The following is a 21,984-nucleotide window of genomic DNA, read 5'->3' on the forward strand; positions in this document are numbered from 1 at the left end:
GCGTATGTCTGTTACACCACTGTCCTGAGGCCAAGCCTCTGGAGCTCCTAAGATCACCCAGGGCAGACTCAGGCTTCACAGTTACACTGAAATATTTGACTTTGGGTTTGATTAAACAGAGAGCAAAGAAAGGCTCATTTGGTAAATTTAGTCTTCTTTTCAGCCTTTCAAGAGTCATTCACATCTCATTTAGAAGAGAATCCTTTTAAAATTTCATTTTAAAAAAAGATATGCACAATTAAGAACATATGAGTTTCCAAATAATTCACTCAGCAGTCCGTGTTTTCCCAATTATGCATACTTTTACTCAGTGGTTATGGAGTTATTTAAGGCAAAATTCTGCAGGCAGTGGATTTGGCATACATCAACGATACCGGTCAAACTTTACAGATACTTTTTTTTTTCCCTTAAAAAGGGAAATCAAAACCTAAGGAATGACACATCCTCAGAGGCAACATGAGACATTTCTGCTGAGCATTTCTTAAGCCATTGCTCAAGTGGTCCTGACACCAGTGTCCAAGGTCCACAGAGGGAATCACGGCTCTACGATTGTGGAGAGGGTACAGGATGCCCGACCGGTCTGATTCCTTTGCTGTATCAATTCTGTCTCCCCACTGAAACCCAATTGTTCCTCCTCATCTACTTTCTCTGTTCACACAGTTCCTCTGTCCTCTAACGAAGCCCACACAGCCCAATTCCAAAGACATAATTCCATTTGAACCTCACCTAATGTGTCAAAGCAAATTTAAATACATGAAGCTGAAAAACACGAAATTATGGGGGAAAGTAAGGTTCCCATTTTCCAGACCACATTAAACTTCTTCTAGAAACTAAAATACAGATGTCATACTCTGAATAGTATCTGCCTCACCCAAGTAACAAGAGCAATCCATGCCTTTCCTTCTTACATAAGCTCTTGTACCTTCTTTTGAACAACCCCCCACAGTCTCAATCTTTGTGCTTTGAAGTGTGGATGAAATATGCAGATTCCAGAAAGTGGTCTGGGACTGAGTTGGGTGAACAAGGTGGGCCATGCCATGTAAAGTCAAACACAAGATTGAGTTATAAAGAACCAAAGCTGGTGTCTTACATTCTAGCTCATCTTGAGGGGACTGACTTCTTGTGTCTCCTACAGGGACTCGGAGGTAGGTTCCCGAGAAGCCTGAGGACAGTGCTAACAACAGGGACACACAGTCTCTGGGGAAGACGGACCTGGACCACTAACGTGGGCCCTCTGGAGATGCTCTGTATCAGTGTAAAGCAGGGAAACAATGAGCATCCTTCCATCAGGCTATTCACAGGGGTTTTGAGGAAATCTGTGTAGAGGAGCCCCGAGTGTTCTGTGCCCCCACCAGTGCCCTCCATCAGAAGCAGGAATAATCGAGCAGGCATCCCAGAGAAAAGGCTACAGTAGAACCTGCTGCTTCCAGCCTGGTTATCAGGGCACTAAATGTAGGTGGAGGGTAGGACAGAAGCCACAAGGGACTCCCAAGGCCCTATGAGACTAGCCTGTCCAGCCTCCCACCATCCTGGCCTCCTTTCCTTCCTAGAACACACCATGCCGTTAGACATCCCTTCTGCCCAGAACAACTTGGCCTCACCCCAGCCACCTTCTTCCAAGTTCACCACTGCTTATCTATTTCCCCAGGGAAGCTCACCTGACCGCCCCACCCCCTCCCCATAAGCTCAGGAAAAAAGTCTCCCTCAGGGTATGGATTGGTGAGTATATTTACGCTGTTGCTAAACAAGCTGTCTCTACCAAACTGTGAACTCTGTGAGGACAGTTCCTCTGTATTTTATAGCGCACCTCCCCGACCACATCCCCCGACTCCTGCTCCGAACCCCCATTCTACCCTCAGTGCATAACCTAGTGCCTGGTGCAGAGCAAACACCAAGTACATATAGAAGGAATTGGGGGCACTCCTTCATAACTGCTGAAAGAATGAATGCACCTTCATCTTACATAACCATCTCCTGACATTCAAAACTCAAGATCAGCCTGGCAGCAGCAAAAGTTGTAGAAAGAACATTGGCCAGAAGGGTGGGGGGTGTCAGGAGACGGGGATTCAAGTTCTACCACAAGGAGCTATGCAGCAAAACCTCTCCCGTGCCTCTTTCAGCTTTGAGATGCTGAGGCTGTGCTGGGGAAGCACCGTCACTCTGCACACAGTAAAGAAAATTGGGTGTTGACTCCACTGTCTTAAATGTGTTGTTTTTGTTTGCTTTAATTAATCCATCTTTCCGCACGATTAGGGAAACATAAAGAAAAGTGCTTCCTCAGGTTCCTGTTTCGCTCCTTGCTTTTTATTTGCCAAATCCTCAAATTGATAATAGTTTGTGAACATTTAGCTCAGATGAGCCCACATGGCACCTCCAATGCCCTGAGGAAAGTTCTCAGCTAGTTCAGAAGTGTCTCAGTACCCATGCCCATTAACTAGTTTCTATGCCCTTTCGGCACATTTCTGTTTAAGGAGAGTATTTTGTTTCAACCTTCTCCATGTTCCTCTAACTATACAGGAAATGAGAGACCGCAGACCCACAGACACACCATTTAGAGCTCTTTGCTCCATAAATATGGGGCTTGATGTGACCTTGGGGGTGCTGGACTCATTTGCACGGGCATGAAAGAGACAATCATCAAATATTCAAGAATCCGTCAGGCCCCCTGGAAGGCTGGAATTGGCCATGGTGGGAATGTTCACACTACAGAAAATGGTAAGCACCATAAACCAGGGACTTCTTTTTCCCCAGAGAGCTGGTTTACACGCACACCATGCTTGACCGTCATGTGCTTTGCCCATTTTCACCGGAAAGCTTTCCTGATGATCGTTACTATCAAAACCAGATAGCGTGAAAGAGGAAATGTACACTCACTCTCTTTGTAACTGTGGGAACAAGTTTTGTAGATTTCACACGGAGTGTCACAAACTCTGGCTCCCAGATGGGCCTCTGGCCAGCCAACCACCGCCCAGCTTAGGAAGACGTGTTTGTAACCTTATTAATGTGTAAAATGCTTCTTTCTAAATGGTCTGAACTTCCACATCATAGAATGTGAGTACCAGTTAACTAATATGTTTAGCAATTGCTGCCCCATTAATGTCACATATGAAGGTTGTGCTGCCTGATACCACCACCTGGGTGACTGCACATGGATCCAAGTCCCTTTCAACACACAGAACAACCTTTCTTTCCCCAGAGGTAGGTACTGTTTAGTCTCTGGAAAATTGGTAACAAAATATAAACACAATAGGCTAACAACTATAATAGAAACAGTAATTTCTTCTAAAAGAAATATAATGACAGATGGTGGGTATTCATTGATATTCTATGAAAAGTAAACAGACTACAAAAGAAATCATAAAACCTTTTCATTGATCTTTTCACTTTCAACCTGAGGATACCTGTGACCACACACACAGGTTTCTCTCTCTCTCTCTCTCTCTTTAATGACTGACACATCATACCTTGTGTTTGGCTTCAGGTTCTCAATGGGCAAATGAGTTACTGAGGAAGCTTGAGTGGACCACTTGTTCCTAATGAAGTCTTCATAGGATGCACTGTAAACCAGGTAACCTGCAAGAGGAGATAGAGAAGGACCCACTGAGCATCAAGGAACCACATCACCCAAGAGGCATGCCCGATGGAGGAGGATGGGGAGGAGGCCATGGCACAGAGGCATTGCCGTCTGAGGGAAAAGTTCAAGAACAGGACCAAGCTGCATGTTGCATCTGGGTATAACATTGGTACCTCCTTGTGAATTCAGATGTGGATAACAAAATTAAACACACTTCTTGACAACTACTGGTTCCCTACTTCTCTTCCTTCTCTTTATTTCCCACATTTCCTCAGAACTAATCACCTTGACCAACCTTGACAGCACAGAGTAAAAGGCGGCAGAAGAAAAAGCAGTGACCTGCACACAAGTATTTAAGAATTTCCTGGCAGAAATATATACAATTGTCCTTACATGAAACGACAAAACTGTTGATGGTGAATGCTGTGCATGCGTGTGTGTGTGTGTGTGTGTGTATATGTGTGTGTGTGTCTGCGCACGTGCATGCACTTGCACACATGTGTGGGACTGAAAGACCCCAGACTCGCACTGGTCTCTTCACCCAATTGGTGAAGGCTCTCCTTTGATTGCTAGTTGTTGAAGATCTGTGCCTGCCCTTGACCTCAATGTCTAGTGACAGTAGTCAGGCAACTCCTTCTGCCTTTTCTGCTATGAATGGACCCCAGTGGGCCCTGACACCTGCCCAGCCTTCAAGGAGGCCTCAGAAGGCCAAGTGAAGTCATGGCTCAGCATATCCTCTACAGTCTCCTATGTTATACACAAAGGAAGAAAACATCCGTCAGGTATTTCCCATGTGCCAAACATTCCAAACACATTCAACCAAGTTTTATTTTGATTAATTCTCCTGCTCCTAGTATGTAAGCATCACTATCCCCATTTTGACACATGAGAAAACTGAGTCTTAGAGAGACGTTAAAGCATGAGATGAAGCTAAAGAAGCACGGAGCAGAGAAAATATTCAGTGCCCTTAGGTCATTCAGGTTTTTGCTTTTCATTCTAAAAGAAAGGGAAAAACATTACAGGGTGGCACAATCAGACGGCCTTCAATGCCTCCTTCTGGTGCAGTGTGAAATGGGTCAGGTATGGGGGTTGTGGATCGGGTGGCCTAGCCAGCCGGCTACTGTAATATCCAAGTGACAGGTGGCAACAGCTCAGGTTAACTTGGTTGTTAATGGAGAGAAATGGATGGGTTCATGAGAAACCTGGAAGGTAAAATTTATAGGATTCAGTGATGAATTGAATATGGTGGGGGAAATTAAAGAAGATTTGAAGACAATCCCATGCTTACAGAAATGAGTTAGGGAGTGTGGTCATTCTCTGAGATAGGAAATGCAGATGAGCAGGTTTGGGAATCAGAAGGGTCATGAGTTTGATTTTGGATATGCTGAGTCTGAGATGCTTTGGAGACATCCTGGGACCGATATTTTCCACCTACAGATCAAAGAGAACTCTGACCATCTGCCTTGAACACACCTGTTACCACATCTCCTGGGGTGGCTTTGTCCCAATCTACAATGACAAATGAGTGGCAGCCTTCCACAGCGACCACAGTGATGTTGCGGGGGGGATGCTGAGGAGGCAGGTCACTCTTCCTCATGTCATTTGGAATGATTTCATCCAGGCTGTCCACTTGAAAGTGATCCAGAGCATCAGTCAGAGAACACGGGGCTGATGGGTCTTTACTTAGGTATGTCACATAAGGAGCTGGAAAAGAAGACAGACAGCCAATTGTATTGTTGAAAGCTTTCTCTAGAGGCAGAAACATAACATCTACCCCATGGAGCAGACCTACCATTCAGTCTTTCCCTGCTAGACAGAGGCTCCAGTGCCATCAGCCCGATGCTAAACCCAGAAACACATCCTTAGCTCTCCTTAATGGACCCACACATCTTCCAATCTGGTAGTTTCAAAAGATCCTGTTGCCCCATCAACATCAATGACTATGTCTTCAAAGTAATTTTGAAAGTCCCCCAAACCATAATTCAATGTAGTATAAGTCTGCGGCATTCTGCCATTTGTATGCCCAGACATTTGGAAAGGTATGAATTAGGCCTAGCTGACACTTAACTAGAGCTCTCTCGGCACCATTCACTCCTTAGACTCTCTTGGAACCAGAAAAAAAAAAAAAAAAACCCTGATCAGGATGTACAGCTTCTAGCCTTCAGTCCTGGGTGGCCTTCCCTAGAGCTTCAGAGATACCCATAACCATCATGGATATTTACACAAGGCCAGGCCTGAACAGCCTTTACAACATTACTGCTAAGTACAATACAGCTACTCACATTTACAGACAGGTTCAAGGTTTTCTACACACATTATCTCAGTGAATACAAGGGCCCTGGGAATAAAACAGGACATGGACCGATATCCCATGTTCCAGCTGAGCCTACTGATGTTGAGAGGGCCCATGAAGCTCAAGTCAAACAGGAGACTCTACCTCCAGCCCACACCTCTTTATTATATATGCTCTGTAAGAAAATAGAAATGTCAAGGAATTGGAGCTGGGGCTTCATACATGCAAGATTCTCAAGTGCTTTCAAGTAACAATTTCTAGTACTTTCTAAATGTTCCATTGCATCTTTTGGTACAGGTTCTCATTCTTGGTGGGACTAAAAGCAATTTTTAGACTCTCTATTTTCCCAAAATTTGTATAAAACGAGGCCTTGAGAGCCTGTTGATGGATCTAATCAGGAAGTTCTGGAGAGTAATCTACTATGCTTTGTAGAGTTACGGACATAGGAAAATAGCCGGACAATAGTAAGCCTTTCAGTCTTGAGAAGAGTTCTGTGGAACAGCAAACGATAGTGCTGAAAGCATTTTCATTTCTGTCGGGGAGCCACAGAGAGGACAACCAGAACGTTCAGCAAATTCAGCCAGCCTGCTTAATGCCAGGGGCCAGCATTAGCGCTTGCCTCAGGAATGCTACCTCAAATTAATATTCTTGTTCTTCAAGCACATGAGATTTAGACACTCAATACTATATCTTGGCTGGCAAGCACTATTCTCTGCTTATGGCAGAACATTTGTTTTGGAAACAGAAAAGTGTTATATTAGTTTAAGCTTTTGCCTGTCTCTACTTGGTCATATTTTTTTCCACTCCATAATACTAATCTAACTGTCTCGTTAGTGAAGTTCATTAAGTGCATGGGAAAAGAAGACTCCCAAAGGGAGTGAAGCACAGTTAAGCGAAATAGAATTTCCTCTTGAAATTGTTTAATAACTGAGAAAGAAGAGTCAAGTAAAATTCTAGGATCCCCAGTCCCCGAGGCTAATGAAAATTACAGGAAACAATGGAAGAAAACCAGCTTTGGCTCTGTGGTACCATAAGAAGCACCAGTAGCTCAATTCGGTAAACTGCTCATCTTTGAGGAAGAACTTAACAACGTATAGGTAAGTCTCAGTGGAAGCGCCATGTTGGAAAAGTTGCTAGAACAAAAACAGTCATGTTCTCTGGTCCTGAAGATGTTTACAAGTGTTCCTTACCCTTGGTCTACATGAGGCAGCCTCTCAAAGCTCTATTCCTTTGAATACCAAACGTTCTCCTGCACAAGCCCCTCCCCTGACTCCTGCAGAAAGCAAGCTAATGTGCCTTCAAGTCAGACTGACTCAGAGTCACTCCAAATGGAAACTTCGCTCTGGGAAAGCGTCTGCTCCAAATGCGCGGCCTCAGCCAGGCCAAGAAATTAGTTACGCTCTTCCTCAAAGAAAAAAGTTAAAAATCCTCGTTTCTCCTATTAAGGAAGTTCTATTTACCAACAAATCGTTTCTTTCCAGCCAGATCGAACTCTTCTTCAGGAAAGGAGCTAATGGAGCCTTCCGGCGGGATGACCTCGGACACCGCAGCTGTGGTGGAGGGCCTGGTGGTAGCCGGTGGCCTCGAGGTCTCAAATTCATAATCTGAAATGATATGAAGGCTTTGCACTGGGCCTTTCCAGAAAAGGGGCACCATGTACGCCCAAGAGATACCTTCTCAACATTCAACTCAAAACTAAAGCACACGTGCACACACTGCCAAAATAAATGCTGTGCTTGAACGTAATTTGGTCCCAATGAAACAGTATTCCTTCTACCTCAGTCCCCTCAGAGAAGCAGCTGCAGATGAAAGGAAGAGGAAAAGGAAACATATGCGCAGAAAAATGAGGTCTTACGATCAGAGCTGGACAGAACCTTAGAATTCATCCAGTTTCGCATGCTCCTGTTACTGGCCCCCGGACAGGCTCTGCCTAATTTTCTCCTTTAGAGCCATAAAAGATTCACATCAGAAAATAAACTTGATTTTTTAAAAAATTTACCTTCTGTGTATGGGCTTCTTTTCTGGGGAGGGGGTGGGATGAATCCAATAAAAAAAACTAATCCTTTAACATTTAAAAAAAAGAAGACTCTGCTCCCTTTCAACCGCTCAAAGATAATAAGAAAATAAGAAAAGAGCTTAGTATTTTCAAAGGTGCTAAGAAACTTTTCTTTTTCTTCTGACATCTGTTGTTTTTCTTTTAAGTCAGTTTTTTCTTAAACTGCGGGATGAAACCAATGTATCAAACTTTACTACGACTGCATCAAAGGTGACATTATTCTCACATCAGTGTTCTGAGGCCACTGGAGGTGCAGGTAACAGCAGAAAGGAAGCACAAAAGGGAGAATATCCTGAGTATCAAAGACCAGCCCTGCGGTGGGGACAAGATGCCCCCAGGAAAACTGCAGACGCAATTTATGAAACACAGAACAATCACAGGGTCACAGAGTCGTATGTAGACTAACTGCACTGGCTCTAGATTCTACCCAAGGCATATTGCATTCTTTTTTTTTTAATATTTTTAAAATTTATTTATTTGACAGAGAGACACAGCGAGAGAGGGAACACAAGCAGGGGGAGCAGGAGAGGGAGAAGCAGGCTTCCCGCAGAGCAGGGAGCCCGATGCAGGGCTCGATCCCAGGACCGTGGGACCATGACCTGAGCCAAAGGCAGATGCTTAACCGCTGAGGCACCCAGGCGCCCCAGCATATTGCATTCTTAATCTTATAAGCTTACTCCTGCTTGAAAAGATTCTGTGATAAAGACACTTGCATAGCATGGCATTTCTCTCTCTTTTTATTACAGAGCGAGTGAGAGAGCATGGGCATGTGCACGAGTGGGGGGAGGGTGGTGGTGGGGTGCAGTGGGAGGGGCAGAGGGAGAGAGAGAATCTCAAGCAGGCTCCACGCCCAGTGCGGAGCCTGAGGCGGGGCTCGATCTCAAAACCCAGAGATCATGACCTGTGCCCAGATGAAGAGTTGGATGCTCAACTGACTGAGCCATCCAGGAGCCCCCATAGCACTGCATTTTCTTACATAATTAGAAAAGGAGAGAAAAGGGAACAATGAGAGGAGCCAACAGAGGAAGCGTAGTTGTGGGTTGAACCAAGTCTTTTCACAAATGGCAGTGGAAGTGGAGGCCCAGACAAGCAGCTCCAGAGTTCCGGGGGGCGGGGAGAGAATGGGGGCACAGAGGCTTGTCTGGAGGCTGTATTCACATATGAAGCCCACTGTTTTCCCTTGGATCAAATATGTACTGGGCGCTAACTTGGAAGCTGGTGTACAACCACCTTCCTTGAGCACTGCCATGCAGCTCAGAGTTCTGAGGGAAACTCAGAAAATTGAGATCATCCACTTAGTAATTAAAGTGAGAGAAATTGTCCAAATCCAAACTGTGTAAAATCAGCTTGTACCTTCATCATAGATAACGTACGCCTCCTCCGTGGGTATTGCAGTATCAGTCTCCAGTCCTGAGAATTCATCTAGTGAAGAAAGAGGAGAGAAAGGTTTCCTCTCCGCAGCAGGGACCCGTGCCCCGGGCATGGTATTCAGTCCCCACCATTCTTCCACAGAGGTCAGTCACCAGGCCAGGGCCGCCCAGCCTTCTCAGAAGGAAGAGCATTAGAATCCAGACACAAAACCCAGACTTCCTCTTCCTTTACATTCAGGGAAGGGCACTCAGAACATCCCTTGGGGGTCAGAAGAAAGCCATCTCCCCCAACACACCCACTCTCCAGCACAAAGAGCCTTCTGACCTCCCCTCTGCACACAGTGCCCACTCACCCACCAGCCCAGGCAGCTCTCAGGAGGCTGTGGGAAGGGCCCAGGTCCAGCAGGTCATAGGCCTGAGAACACACATTCTCGGAAAGCAGGAGGGTGGGAGACTGCTGCTCAGGGTGGGGACAAAAATCCCCCCAACTGCGGGCTCCCTTATTCATCAGGCCTTCATCCCCCTACCCCCTCCATCTTGCCACGATCACATGTTCTGGAAGCAGGGTGACTTCCTGCCTCTCCCACATGCTACCTTGGCAAACCACACCAAAATGACTTCCCTGTGCTTCACAGCTCCCTTCTAACCTTCCACCCTCTCTGGTGGAAAGCCCGCAGCCCAGGGCCTGTGAGATGCCCCAGCACCAGCTTCGCCATTGAGGTGGTGGCCCTCGGTGTGTTCTGATGGGGCCAATGGATGTCAGCAGGACAGAGGTTGTAAATCATCAACACCCTTCAGGGCTCAGGACTGTCATTTCAAGAACAACTATTAAGACATAATTTTCCTTAGGTCATTCCAATGTCAATATTCTTAGATCCAGGAGGAATTACTTCTGGGTTGGTTCAAATCGGACAGTTTTCAGGTTCACACCATCCAGTTTGGGGCTATCTTGCCATTGCTTCCTTGGGTACTATTTTCTTTCCCTTGTCAATTTAACTTTTGAGAACATGGTCTTGTTTTTCCTCATTCTGGGTTCACATTTGCCTCTTTTCCTTATTATTTTTAGTCAGATCGAAAATGAATAATTTGTATAACTTTTGCATCCCAGGGTAAAGAAGAAAAAGAAAAAGGATAGCATTTCTTTGCTGGATTCTCGCTGCGGAGTGTAATTCTTGAAGTACTGGAATACTGCTGTGCGTGCAGCGGGCCACAGAAATCACGCCCATGACCTGCAAACTGGGATCGCTTCTTGAATGTCAGTTAGGTCTTCTGGCAAAAGTAAACATCCTACTGAGTGATTCAGTGCTCTTTTTTTTTTTTCTTAAGCTCAGATAAAGTCAGGCATAATTTTCCTAAAATAGCACCATCTTGGCTCCAAGTAAAAGTAACTTCCAGATGTAAGAAAGTGTATTCTTTAAAAAAAAAAAAATTGGCCAGTAGGGGCGCCTGGGTGGCTCAGTCGTTACATGTCTGCCTTACGCTCGGGTCGTGATCCCAGGGTCCTGGGATCGAGCCCCACATCGGGCTCCCTGCTCAGCCAGGAGCCTGCTTCTCCCTCTCCCGCTCCCTCTCCCGCTCCCCCTGCTTGTGTTCCCTCTCTCGCTGTGTCTCTCTCTGTCAAATAAATAAATAAAATCTTTCCAAAAAATTGGCCATTAGAATTTGTCCCACCTGATTGCCATTTTGAAGCATTTGGAACTACATAAAACTAGATGCATTATACGTCAACTCAGCATCATTGTCAAAAGCTTCCACCTCGTCACATAAAAACCACAGTTGGCAGCCACCAACACGGTGGTATGGTTCATTTTCTTGAGTAGAGATGTCCAAATGGACATGAAAAAAAAAATGACAGCAAGATGTCACCAAAGAATTAGGGCCTTAGCTCCAGAGATATTTAACAAAACTATAAAAAAAATCCCGAGCAGAAGTTTAGAGAAAAGGTAAAAGACAGCCATTTGGAAAACCAAGGATATTCGTAAATTGTACAGTTGGTCCAGCTCAAGTGAATTTTCAATTATTCCCCTTGTATTTTCTGTCTTGAGAGTGAGCCGTGGGTGAGTGGAATGGTTTTCCATAATGACTGATGTTTTTCTGAAACATGGCCCAGGATCATGTTACAAATTATTGAAGATGTTCAGCTGGCTCAACATTTCCAAACATGCATGATCCGCTGTAGAAATGGAAGCTGAAAAACAAAGACGACTGGCTTTTACGTCTCAGTTAGAAAAACGGAGAATGCCTATAGCTTAAGATATTGCTCAGATACACAAAGATGAATAATAAGGTACCATGAAGAATGTGAGATGAAGCAGAAGACACTGTCTCTACTGCAAGGAGTTTATTATTTAATGGGAGAGTCAGATCAAGCAAAAGTGTGTTTGGGGGGTGGTGGGCAAGAAAGAGAGAAGAGTAAAGCTACGAAACACTGAAAGCAAGCATATAATATGCATCTATGCTTCCAGGAATATACATACACATATGGCATGCATAACAAATGAGGAAGTACATAAATACTGCTTGAATTACTCAATGATTGAATGACACAAGGTTATTCCTAGAATGTTATTTTAAAGCAGTGTTTTAAAGGAAAGGAGTGCATGATTTAACCAGGGGAGCCAAGACTTTTAGATTTGAAAAGATGATTTTAAATTGGAGGGGTAGAAACAAAAATTTTTACTTCACCAGTGGAATGTAATAACAAATGGGTGACTAGGTGGGGTTGTGGAGTAGGGGTCTTGAAGGGAAGGTATTCATTTGCCGATCACAAATGCAGGTGCTAGATCATAAGCACTACCATAACAAATATTGCAGGCTACTAGCCTGCAAAGTGCTATGGTCAAAATGTTGCTTGCTAAATACTGCCTATGTACACATGGAGCCCTGGCACTTTTGAGTGTACATTATGGACTGCACTAAATACAACAAAAGAGCAGGGGCATGAGAAAAACACAGACTTAAGAGCAGAGTAAGAGGCATAGAGACAGGATACAGGTGGTTCTGCAGCTCATGTGTGAGGGGGAGCCTTGGGACTGTCCCTCAGCTGACAGAGCCTCTTGCTGAAAGCATCTCTCTGCTCTCAGTATCATTACAGCATTTACAAAATAAATATCAAGGCCACTAAGAGATGTTTGTCAACAAATGACAAACTCCATTGTATTTTATAGATAATGCACAGGATTTTCCAGAGTAATTGTGACTGCTTTTCAAATTATAAGCCATCTTTAGAAGCTAATTCCCACCCAAGATGCTTGTCCCTTTACTTCTCTCCAACACTGGCCCTGGAAAGTTTCATTCCAATGATGAATGAAGCTGGGACTATGTGTGGTATCCCCGGGCAAGTAGAGGCTGGTGGAAGGAAGCCCAATAAAGAATAACAAAGAGTATTGGGCCAACAGGGCCAGCCTATAGATGGAGAGAATGAAGCAAATCTAAGAAGTGTGATGAAGGGGATGGACAGATGGTGGTGGAGTAGGAGGACCCTAGGTTCCCTTTGTCCCATGAATACAACTAGATAACTCTCAAATATTCTGAATACTCCAGAAATCAACCTGAAGACAGGCAGAACAAACTCTACAACCAAAAGGGGGAGAAGAGGCCACAATGAAGAAGGTAAGAAGTGCAGAGATGGATCTTGGAAGAGAAACAGATCATGGCTACTGTGGTGGGGAGGGAGCCACGGTCCACAAAGAAGGCCAAGAAGTGCTCGCTTCGGCAGCACATACACAAAGAAGGCCAAGAGACAGACTAGTACAGGGGAGTACATGCGAAAAATGAATCCCCATAGCAATTGGTTTAGAAAGTGAGAGGGGCCAAATTTGGTGACTTTTGACAACCAGGAGGCCTTAAAGCCTAGAGCTTAAAGGTCAGTGGGCTTGGCTCTGGGAGAGTCTGGAGGACACTGAGGCTGCCCTTGGAGAGAAGGTTGGGCAAACAGCCATGACATACAGTATGGAAACAGTGATCTGAAGAGCACCTGGAGCACACAATGAGGAGGTTATTCACTCATCTCAGTGTGTCCCAGAGAGACAGCATTCACAGAGACCATTCCAGGAACAAAAGAACTGGCAGGCATCATTTCCCTCCTCCACCCCTCAGCATAAGCACAGGGCTACCTGCAGGAAGCAGCACAAGCCCGACACTGGCTACCTAATTTGCTTATACCAAGCCCTACCCCTCATTCTGGAAGCACCACCCCTCCGAGTTACAATTGCTTCGGTCCCAGCATGGCAGGCCCCCACTAGAAGACCAGCCCAAACACCTCCCAGCACCACAACTTCTGACCTGGGAGTTTTGAAGGGCCTCAGTTCTGGTAGTGGTAGTGACAGGTCTCATTTCACAAGCAGACCAGAGCACACCTAGCGAAAACTCACACATTCAGGCCAGGGACCAAACACTGCTCACAAAAGGCAAAGAGAGCCTCTGCAGGTGGCCGGCCTGAAGGATAATAATACAGGACACAAGAGCAGAGCACACGCAACTCACATTGAAGGTACTCCCAGAATCATCAGGCCCTGCTGAATAGGGGACTCTGTACTGCAGGGTAATACAGGACCTCTTCTTCATAAAGCCATTACTCTCAAGAGCAGGAGACATAGCTGACTTTCCTAACACAGAGAAAGAGGCAGAGAGACTTAGACAAAATGAGAAGATAGATGAATTTGTCCCTAATGAAAGAATAGAACAAGGCCACAGCCAGGGATCTAAGCAAAACAGATATAAGTCACATGCCTGATGGAGTATTTAAAGCAGTGATCATAAGGATACTCATCAGACTTGATAAAAGAGTGGAAGACATCAGTGCGACCATTAACATGGAGATAAGAAATAACATAGCAGAGATAAAGGGCTCAATAAACGAAATGAGAAACATGCTTGATGGAAGGAGCAGCACGTTGGAAGAAGCAATGGGATGAATTAAAAACCTAGAAGACAGAGTAATGGAAAGTAATCAAGCTGAACAAAAGAGGGAAAGAAGAATTATGCAAAACAGAGAATAAGTTTAGGGAACTCAGTGACTCCATCAAATATAATAACATTTGTATTACAGGAGTCCCAGAAGAAAAGAGAGAGATAAATTCTTCAGAGAATTTATCTGAAGAAAGAAATAATAGCTGAAAACTTCCCAAATCTGGGGAAGGAAACAGAAATCCCGATCCAGGAGGCACAGAGACCTTCCCCCTGCCAAAAACCAACAAAAGCAGATCCACACCAAGATGTATTGTTATTAAATTGGCAAAATCTAGTGATAAAGAAAAAATATTAAAAGCAGCAAGAGAAGACAGTTACATACAAAGGAAACCTGATAAGACTATCAGCAGATTTTTCAGCAGAAACTTTCCAAGCCAGAAAAGAGTGGCATGATTATTCAAAGTGCTGAGTGGGAAAAGCCTGCAGCCAAGAATATCGTATCCAGCGAGTACTATCATTCAGAATAGGAGTGATAAAGAGTTTCCCAGACAAACAAAAACTAAAGGAGTTCATAACCACTAAACTAACCCTGCAAGAAATACTAAAGGGACATTTTTGCGGGGAAAGACAAAAATGACAGTATGAAGGTAGAAAACACAAAAGCAGTAGAAATGAATATTTCTATAAAAAAATAAGCCAAGGAACTCACAAAATAAAAGGATGTCAAATACGATGCCATGTATCTAAAACATGGAGGGGAGAGGAGTAAAGAATGTGTTCAAACTTAAATGACCATCAACTTAATATAGACTACTATATGCAGAAGATGTTATATACAAACCTAATAGTAACCACAAATCAAAAACCACTAATAAACATGCAAAGAATAAAGAGAAAGAAATCCAAATATATCACTAAAGAAAACCAGCAAACCATGAAAGAAAGACAAGAAAGAATCAGAGAAAATCTTCAGAAACAACCACAAAACAAGTAATAAAATGGCAACAAATACATATCTATCAATAATTACTTTGAATGGAAAGGGACCAAACATACCAATCAAAAGACATAGGGTGACAGAATGGATAAAAACAAGACCTATTTATATGCTGCCTACAAGAGACTCATTTTAGCCCTAAAGACACCTGCAGATTGAAAGTGAGGGGATGAAGAAACATTCATCATGCAAATGGATATCAAAAGAAAGCCAGAGTAACAAAATTTAAATTGGAAAAAATAGACTTTAAAACAAAGACTATGTCAAGAGACAAAGAAGGGCACTACAAAATAATAAAAGGGACAATAAAACAGGAAGATACAACAACTGTAAATATTTATGCACCCAACATGGGAGCATCTAAATATATAAAACCGTTAATAACAAACATAAAGGAGCTACTCAGTAATATTAAAGGACTTCAACACCCCACTTACATCAATGGACAGATCCTCTAAACAGAAAATCAACAAGGAAACAATGACTTGGAATGACACACTGCACCAGATGGACTTAACAGATATATTCAGAATATCCCATCCTAAAACAGCAGAATACAAAATTTTTTCAAGTGCACATGGAATATTCTCAGAATAGATCACATATTAGGCCACAAAACAAGCCTCAACAAATTCAGAAAGATTGAAATCATACCATGCATTTTTTCCCCCACAACATTATGAAACTAGAAGTCAACCATGCACACACACAGAAAATCTAGAAAGACCACAAATACATGGAGGTTAAATAACATGCTACTAAACAATGAGTGGGTCAACCAGGAAATAAAAGAAGAAATTTAGAAAGTACATGGAAACAAATGAAAATGAAAACACACATACACACAAAAAGAAAACACAACAGTTCAAAACCTTTGGATGCAGCAAAAGCTATTTGAAGAAGGAAGTTTATAGCAATACAGGCCCACCTCAAGAAGCAAGAAAAATCTCCAATGAATAACCTAACCTTATACCTAAAGGAGCTAGAAAAAGAAGAACAAACAAGACATAAAAGTAGTAGAAGAAAGGAAATAATAAAAGACTAGACAGAAATAAATGAAATAGAAACTAAAAAACAGATCAAAAGATCAACAAAATTGATAAACGTTTATCCAGACTCATAAAAAAAAAGGAGAGAGAGAGAGGGGACTCAAATAGTCAGAAATGAAGGAGGAGAAATAACCACCAGTGCCACAGAAATACAAAGGATTATAAGCAAATATTATGAAAAATTATATGCCAACAAATTGGACAACCTAGAAGAAATGGACAAATTCCTGGAAACATATAACTTCCCAAAACTGAATCCAAAAGAAATAGAAAATTTGAACGGACCAATTACCAGCAAGGACATTAAATCAGTAATCAAAAAACTCCCAACACATAAAAGTCCAGGACCAGATGGCTTCACAGGTGATTCTACCAAACGTTTACAGAAGAGTTAACATTTTTTTCTCTCAAACTATTCCAAAAAACAGAAGAGGAGGGAAAACTTCCAAACTCATTCTAGGAGGCCAGCATTAACGTGATACCAAAACCAGATAAAGACACCACACAAAACAAGAGAACTACAGGCCAATAGCTTTGATGTACATAGATGCAAAAGTCCTCAACAAAATATTAGCAAACCGAATCCAACAACACATTCAAAAAATCAGTCACCATGATCAAGAATAATCTATGCCTGGGATGCAAGTGTGGTTCAATATTTGCAAATCCATCAACGTGACACATCACATCAACAAGAGAAAGGATAAAAATCATATGATCATTTCAATAGATGTAGAAAAACCACTTGACAAAGTACAACATTCATTCATGATAAAAACCTTCAACAAAGTAGGTTTAGAGGGAACATACCTCAACATAATAAAGGCCAAATATGAAAAACCCAGAACTATTATCCTCAATGGGGGAAACTTAAGAGTTTTCCCCCTAACGTCAGGAACCAGACAAGGATGTCCACTCTCACAACTTCTATTTGATATAGTACCAGAAGTCCTAGCCACAGCAATCAGACAAGAAAAAGAAACAAAAGTCATCCAAATTGGTAAGGAAAAAGTTAAAACTTTCACTATTTGCAGATGACATGATACTCTATATAGAAAAACCAAACGACTCCACCAAAAAACTGGTAAAACTGATACACAAATTCAGTAAAGTCACAGGATACAAAATCAATATACAGAAATTGTTGCATTTCTATACACCACAATGAAGCAGCAGAAAGAGAAATTAAGGAATCAGCTTATAATTGCAACAAAAATATAATGTACCCAGGAATAAACCTAACCAAAGAGCTGAAAGACCTGTACTCTGGAAACTATTAAATGTTGATGAAAGAAATTGAAGATGACACAAAGAAATGGAAAGACCTTCCATGCTCATGGATTAGAAGAACAGATATTGTTAAAATGTCTATAGTACCCAAAGCAATCTACACATTTAATGCAATATACACATTTAATGCAATCCCTATCAAAATACCAACAGCATTTTTTACAGAACTAGAACAAAATATCCTAAAATTTGTATGGAACCACAAATACCATGAATAGCCAAAGTGATCTTGAAAAAGAAAAACAAAGCTGGAAGCATCACAATTCTGGACTTCAGAGTTGTAGTAATCAAAACAGTATGGTTCTGGCACAAAAATAGACACATAGATCAATACAATAGAATAAAAAAATCCAGAAAAAAGCCCACAATTTTATAGTCAATTAATCTTTGACAAAGCAGGGAAGAACATCCAATGGGAAAAAGAAAATCTCTTCAACAAATGGTGTTGGGAAAACTGGACAGCAACATGCAAAAGAATGAAAGTGGACCATTTTCTTACACCATACACAAAAAGTACGTGCTAAATGGATTAAGGACCTAAACATGAGACCTGAAAGCATAAACATCCTAGAAAAGGACATGGGCAGTAATTTCTCTGACATCGGCCCTAGCAACTTTTTTCTAGAAAGGTCCCCTGAGGCAAGGGAAACAAAAGCAAAAATAAACTACTATGACCACATCAAAATAAAAAGCTGCTGCACAGCAAAGGAAACAATCAACAATACTAAAAGGCAACCTATTGAATGGGAGAAGATATTTGCAAAGGACATATCTGATAAAGGGTTATATCTAAAATATATAAAGGACTTATATAACTCAACACCAAAAAACAAAATAATCCAATTAAAATGGGCAGAAGACATGAACAGATATTTCTCCAAAGAAAACATCCAGATGGCCAACAGACCCGTGAAAAGATGCTCATCATCACTTATCATCAAGGAAATGCAAATCAAAACTACAATGAGATACCACCTTATACCTGTCAGAATGGCTAAAACAAAAAACACAAGAAACACACGATGAGGACAGGATGTGGAGAAAAAGGAACCCTCGTGCACTGTTGGTAGGAATGCAAACTGGTGCAGCCACTGTGGAAAACAGTATGGAGGGTCTCAGAAAGTTAAAACTAGAACTACCCTACAATCCTGCAGTTGCACTACTGGGTATCTACCCAAAGAATACAAAAACACTAATTCAAAGGGATACATGCACCCCTATGTTTATAGCGGCATCATTTACAATAGCTAAGATATGGAAGCAGCCCAAGTGTTCATCGATACATAAATGGATAAAGAGAAGTGGACAGATATATAATGGAATATTACTTAGCCATAAAAAGAATGAAATCTTGCCATTTGCAACAGCATGGATGGAGCTAGAGAGTATAATGCTAATCAAAATAAATCAGTCAGAGAAAGACAAATATCATATGATTTCACTCACATGCAGAATTTAAGAAACAAAACAAACAAGCAAAGTGGAAAAGACAGAGAGAGAGAGAGAGAAAGCAGGAAACAGGCTCTTAACTCTAGAGAACAAACAGATGGTTACCAGAGGGAAGGTGGGTGGGGGTGGGGTGGGGAAAATAGGTGATGGGGATTAAGGAGTGAACTTGTCATGTTGAGCAGCTGGCGATTAAAATGAAAACTTAAGAAAAAAAAAAAAAGGAACCGTGGTGGATGAAGAGTGAGTGGGCAATGAGTCCTGGCAATGAGATGAAAGAAGTCCAAGGAGACACCGAGGCTTCAGGCCTGGAGAGCTCTCTGGGTTATTGCAAAACAATTTTTACCCTGTCTTGTGTTATTTTAAAGAGGAAAAATTTGGGGGGCACCTGGGTGGCTCAGTCGTTGAGTGTCTGCCTTCGGCTCAGGTCGTGATCCCAGGGTCCTGGGATCAAGCCCCGCATCAGGCTCCCCGCTCCTCAGGGAGTCTGCTTCTCCCTCTCCCTTTGCCCCTCCCACCCCCCGCTTTTGTGCTGTCTCTCTCTCAAACAAATAAATAAAATCTTAAAAAAAATAAAGATGAAAAATTTGGTTTTCTGACAACAGAGTGAGTTGTTTCTGTCTACTGTATGTTCAGTTCAATCGCAAACCCTTCAGGGGCAAAAGCAGGCCACCTACGGCTGTATCTCCCAGAGAACCCGATTCACGTGCACTAGATGATTAATCATTATTTGCTAATTTTAGTTTATAAAATTTTGAATGAAGCCAGAATAACAAAAACATCCTTTCTAGTTTACCACGTGAACTTTCTCGTAATGACATCACCACCACAATGATAAAGATGAAACACCTGTCAAATGAATTTACTCAATTCTACATCAGGGCTGACCTAAGGCACCAGATGTAATCCTGCTCGCTTTCCCTTTCAGAATCTATCATTGGAAAGTACACAAAGTCACCATGTTGACAGCATTAGTTATTAGGGAACTAGAATTCAGAACCACCGAGAGATACCACCTCACGCCCACTAGGATAGCGAGGATCAGAAAGACAGAAAAGCACAGGTGTTGGTGAGGATAGGGAGAAATCGGAAGCTTCATATGCTGATGGTGGGAATGTAAAATGGTGCAGCTAAGGAAAGCAGCTTAGCAGTTCCTACCAAAGTTAAACACAGAGTTACCATGGACACAGCAACTCTCTTACTGAGTATATACCCCAGAGAATTGAAAATAGGTCTTAAAAAAAATTGTACACACTGTTCTTAGCAGCATTATTCATAATAATAGCCAAAAGGTGAAAACAACCCAAATGTCTATCATCCAATAAATGGATAAAATGTGGTTTATCCACACAATGGAATATTGATCAGCAGTAAAAGGAATAAAGTACAAATCTACTCTACAACATGGATGAAACTTGAACACAAGTCATGCTGAGCGAAAAACACCAGACACAAAGGCCGCATCTTATAGGATTCCATTTATATGAAACGTCCGGAAGAGACAAACCCACAGAAAGAGAAAGTGGATTTGTGGTTACCCAGGGGTTAGGAGGAGAGGGGAATGAGGAGTGACAGCTGATGGGTATGGAGTTTCTTTGGGGTGATGAAATTGTTCTAGAATTTGATAATGGTGATGATTGCACAACTCTGTGAATATACTAAAAACCACTAAACTGTATACTTTAGAAGGGTGAACTTTATGGTATGTGAATTGAATCTCAAGAAAGCTATAATTTAAAAATTTTTAAATAAAAACAACTATGATTAGAATTAATACAAGGAAGAAAATTAAGCTGTTAGTGGAGCAGCATAAATAAAAAAGGAAGACTGGCCATACAGGAATATTTTTTAAAATAATAATTATAGTACATTATAACATTATATAAAGATTTTTTTAAGATTTTATTTATTTATTCATGAGAGACAGAGAGAGAGAGCGAGAGAGAGAGGCAGAGGGAGAAGCAGGATCCCCTCTGAGCAGGGAGCCCGATGCGGGACCTGATCCCAGGATCCTGGGATCATGACCTGAGCTGAAGGCAGATGCTTAACCATCTGAGCCACCCAGGCACCCATTATATAAAGATTATATGTTGCTCTCCGTGAATTTACTTTTTTCCCAACACTTTGTATTGTTTTGTACTTATTTTGAAAATGCTGCCTAGAGGCAAATTATAATTAATATTTGGTTACTAATTCAGCCTGGGCTAGGGAAGTAGACATAAGTGAAGTGAAAAACATACACATACATCATGATTTTCCAGGAGGAGGAGGAGGAGGAGGAGGGGGAGGGGGAGGAGGGGGAGGAGGAGGAGGAGGAGGAGGAGGAGGAGGAGGAGGAGAAGAAGAAGAAGAAGAAGAAGAAGGAGAAGGAGAAGGAGAAGGAGAAGGAGAAGAAGGGGAAGGAGAAGAAGAAGAAGAAGAAGAAGAAGAAGAAGAAGAAGAAGAAGAAGAAGAAGAAGAAGGAGAAGGAAAAGGAGAAGAAGGGGAAGGAGAAGAAAAAGAAGGGGAAGGGGAAGAAGAAGAAGAAGGAGGAGGAGGAGGAGGAGGAGAAGGAGAAGAGGAAAGAGAAGAAGAAACAAAAAGACCAAGAAAACCATTGACTTTCATGCCAAATAAAAGTCCAAAAATCCAAAGTAAATGAAAAGAATATGCTATAAGCCCTCTTAGACCAAAGAAAATGAAAAATATTCATAATAATAGTAGTAATTCCATCCAATTCCAAAACAGTCACTCTCCTGTTTGCAAACAATTACTTAGTAAATATCTGTTCCAATTATACTTTGATTTAAAAAAAAAAACACACATCAATGTATGCAGAAGTGAAAGGTCAAGGAAAGTACATAATATTTTCATACCAGAAATCCAAAAGGTAAATTCCAATTCGTGCTCACTGGGGAAAATGATAGTCTGCAAATCTTCTTCCCGACGGCCCTCCTCTCAGCACGGTTCCTTATCCTTTGGTGTGAATTTTTAGATGGGTACAATGTTCCTGTTTACT

General features: G+C 42.1%; 1 protein-coding gene across 1 annotated transcript in view; it reads right to left on the bottom strand.

Moving 5' to 3' along the window:
• FNDC1 (fibronectin type III domain containing 1) overlaps positions 1 to 21,984 on the bottom strand; it is a 100,619-nt gene that overhangs the window by 11,372 nt on the left and 67,263 nt on the right. Inside the window, exons 15-18 of the mRNA XM_028103351.1 lie at positions 9,277 to 9,345; positions 7,328 to 7,471; positions 5,048 to 5,278; positions 3,465 to 3,573 (exon numbers count right to left, since the gene is read on the bottom strand). Coding sequence (XP_027959152.1) covers positions 3,465 to 3,573; positions 5,048 to 5,278; positions 7,328 to 7,471; positions 9,277 to 9,345 — 553 coding nt within the window. The remainder of the gene's footprint in view (positions 1 to 3,464; positions 3,574 to 5,047; positions 5,279 to 7,327; positions 7,472 to 9,276; positions 9,346 to 21,984) is intronic.

This window comes from Eumetopias jubatus, unplaced genomic scaffold, assembly GCF_037043125.1.
Source record: "Eumetopias jubatus isolate StellerSeaLion01/CBP00866 unplaced genomic scaffold, mEumJub1_p1.0 scaffold_6, whole genome shotgun sequence".
Taxonomy (NCBI): Eukaryota; Metazoa; Chordata; class Mammalia; order Carnivora; family Otariidae; genus Eumetopias; species Eumetopias jubatus.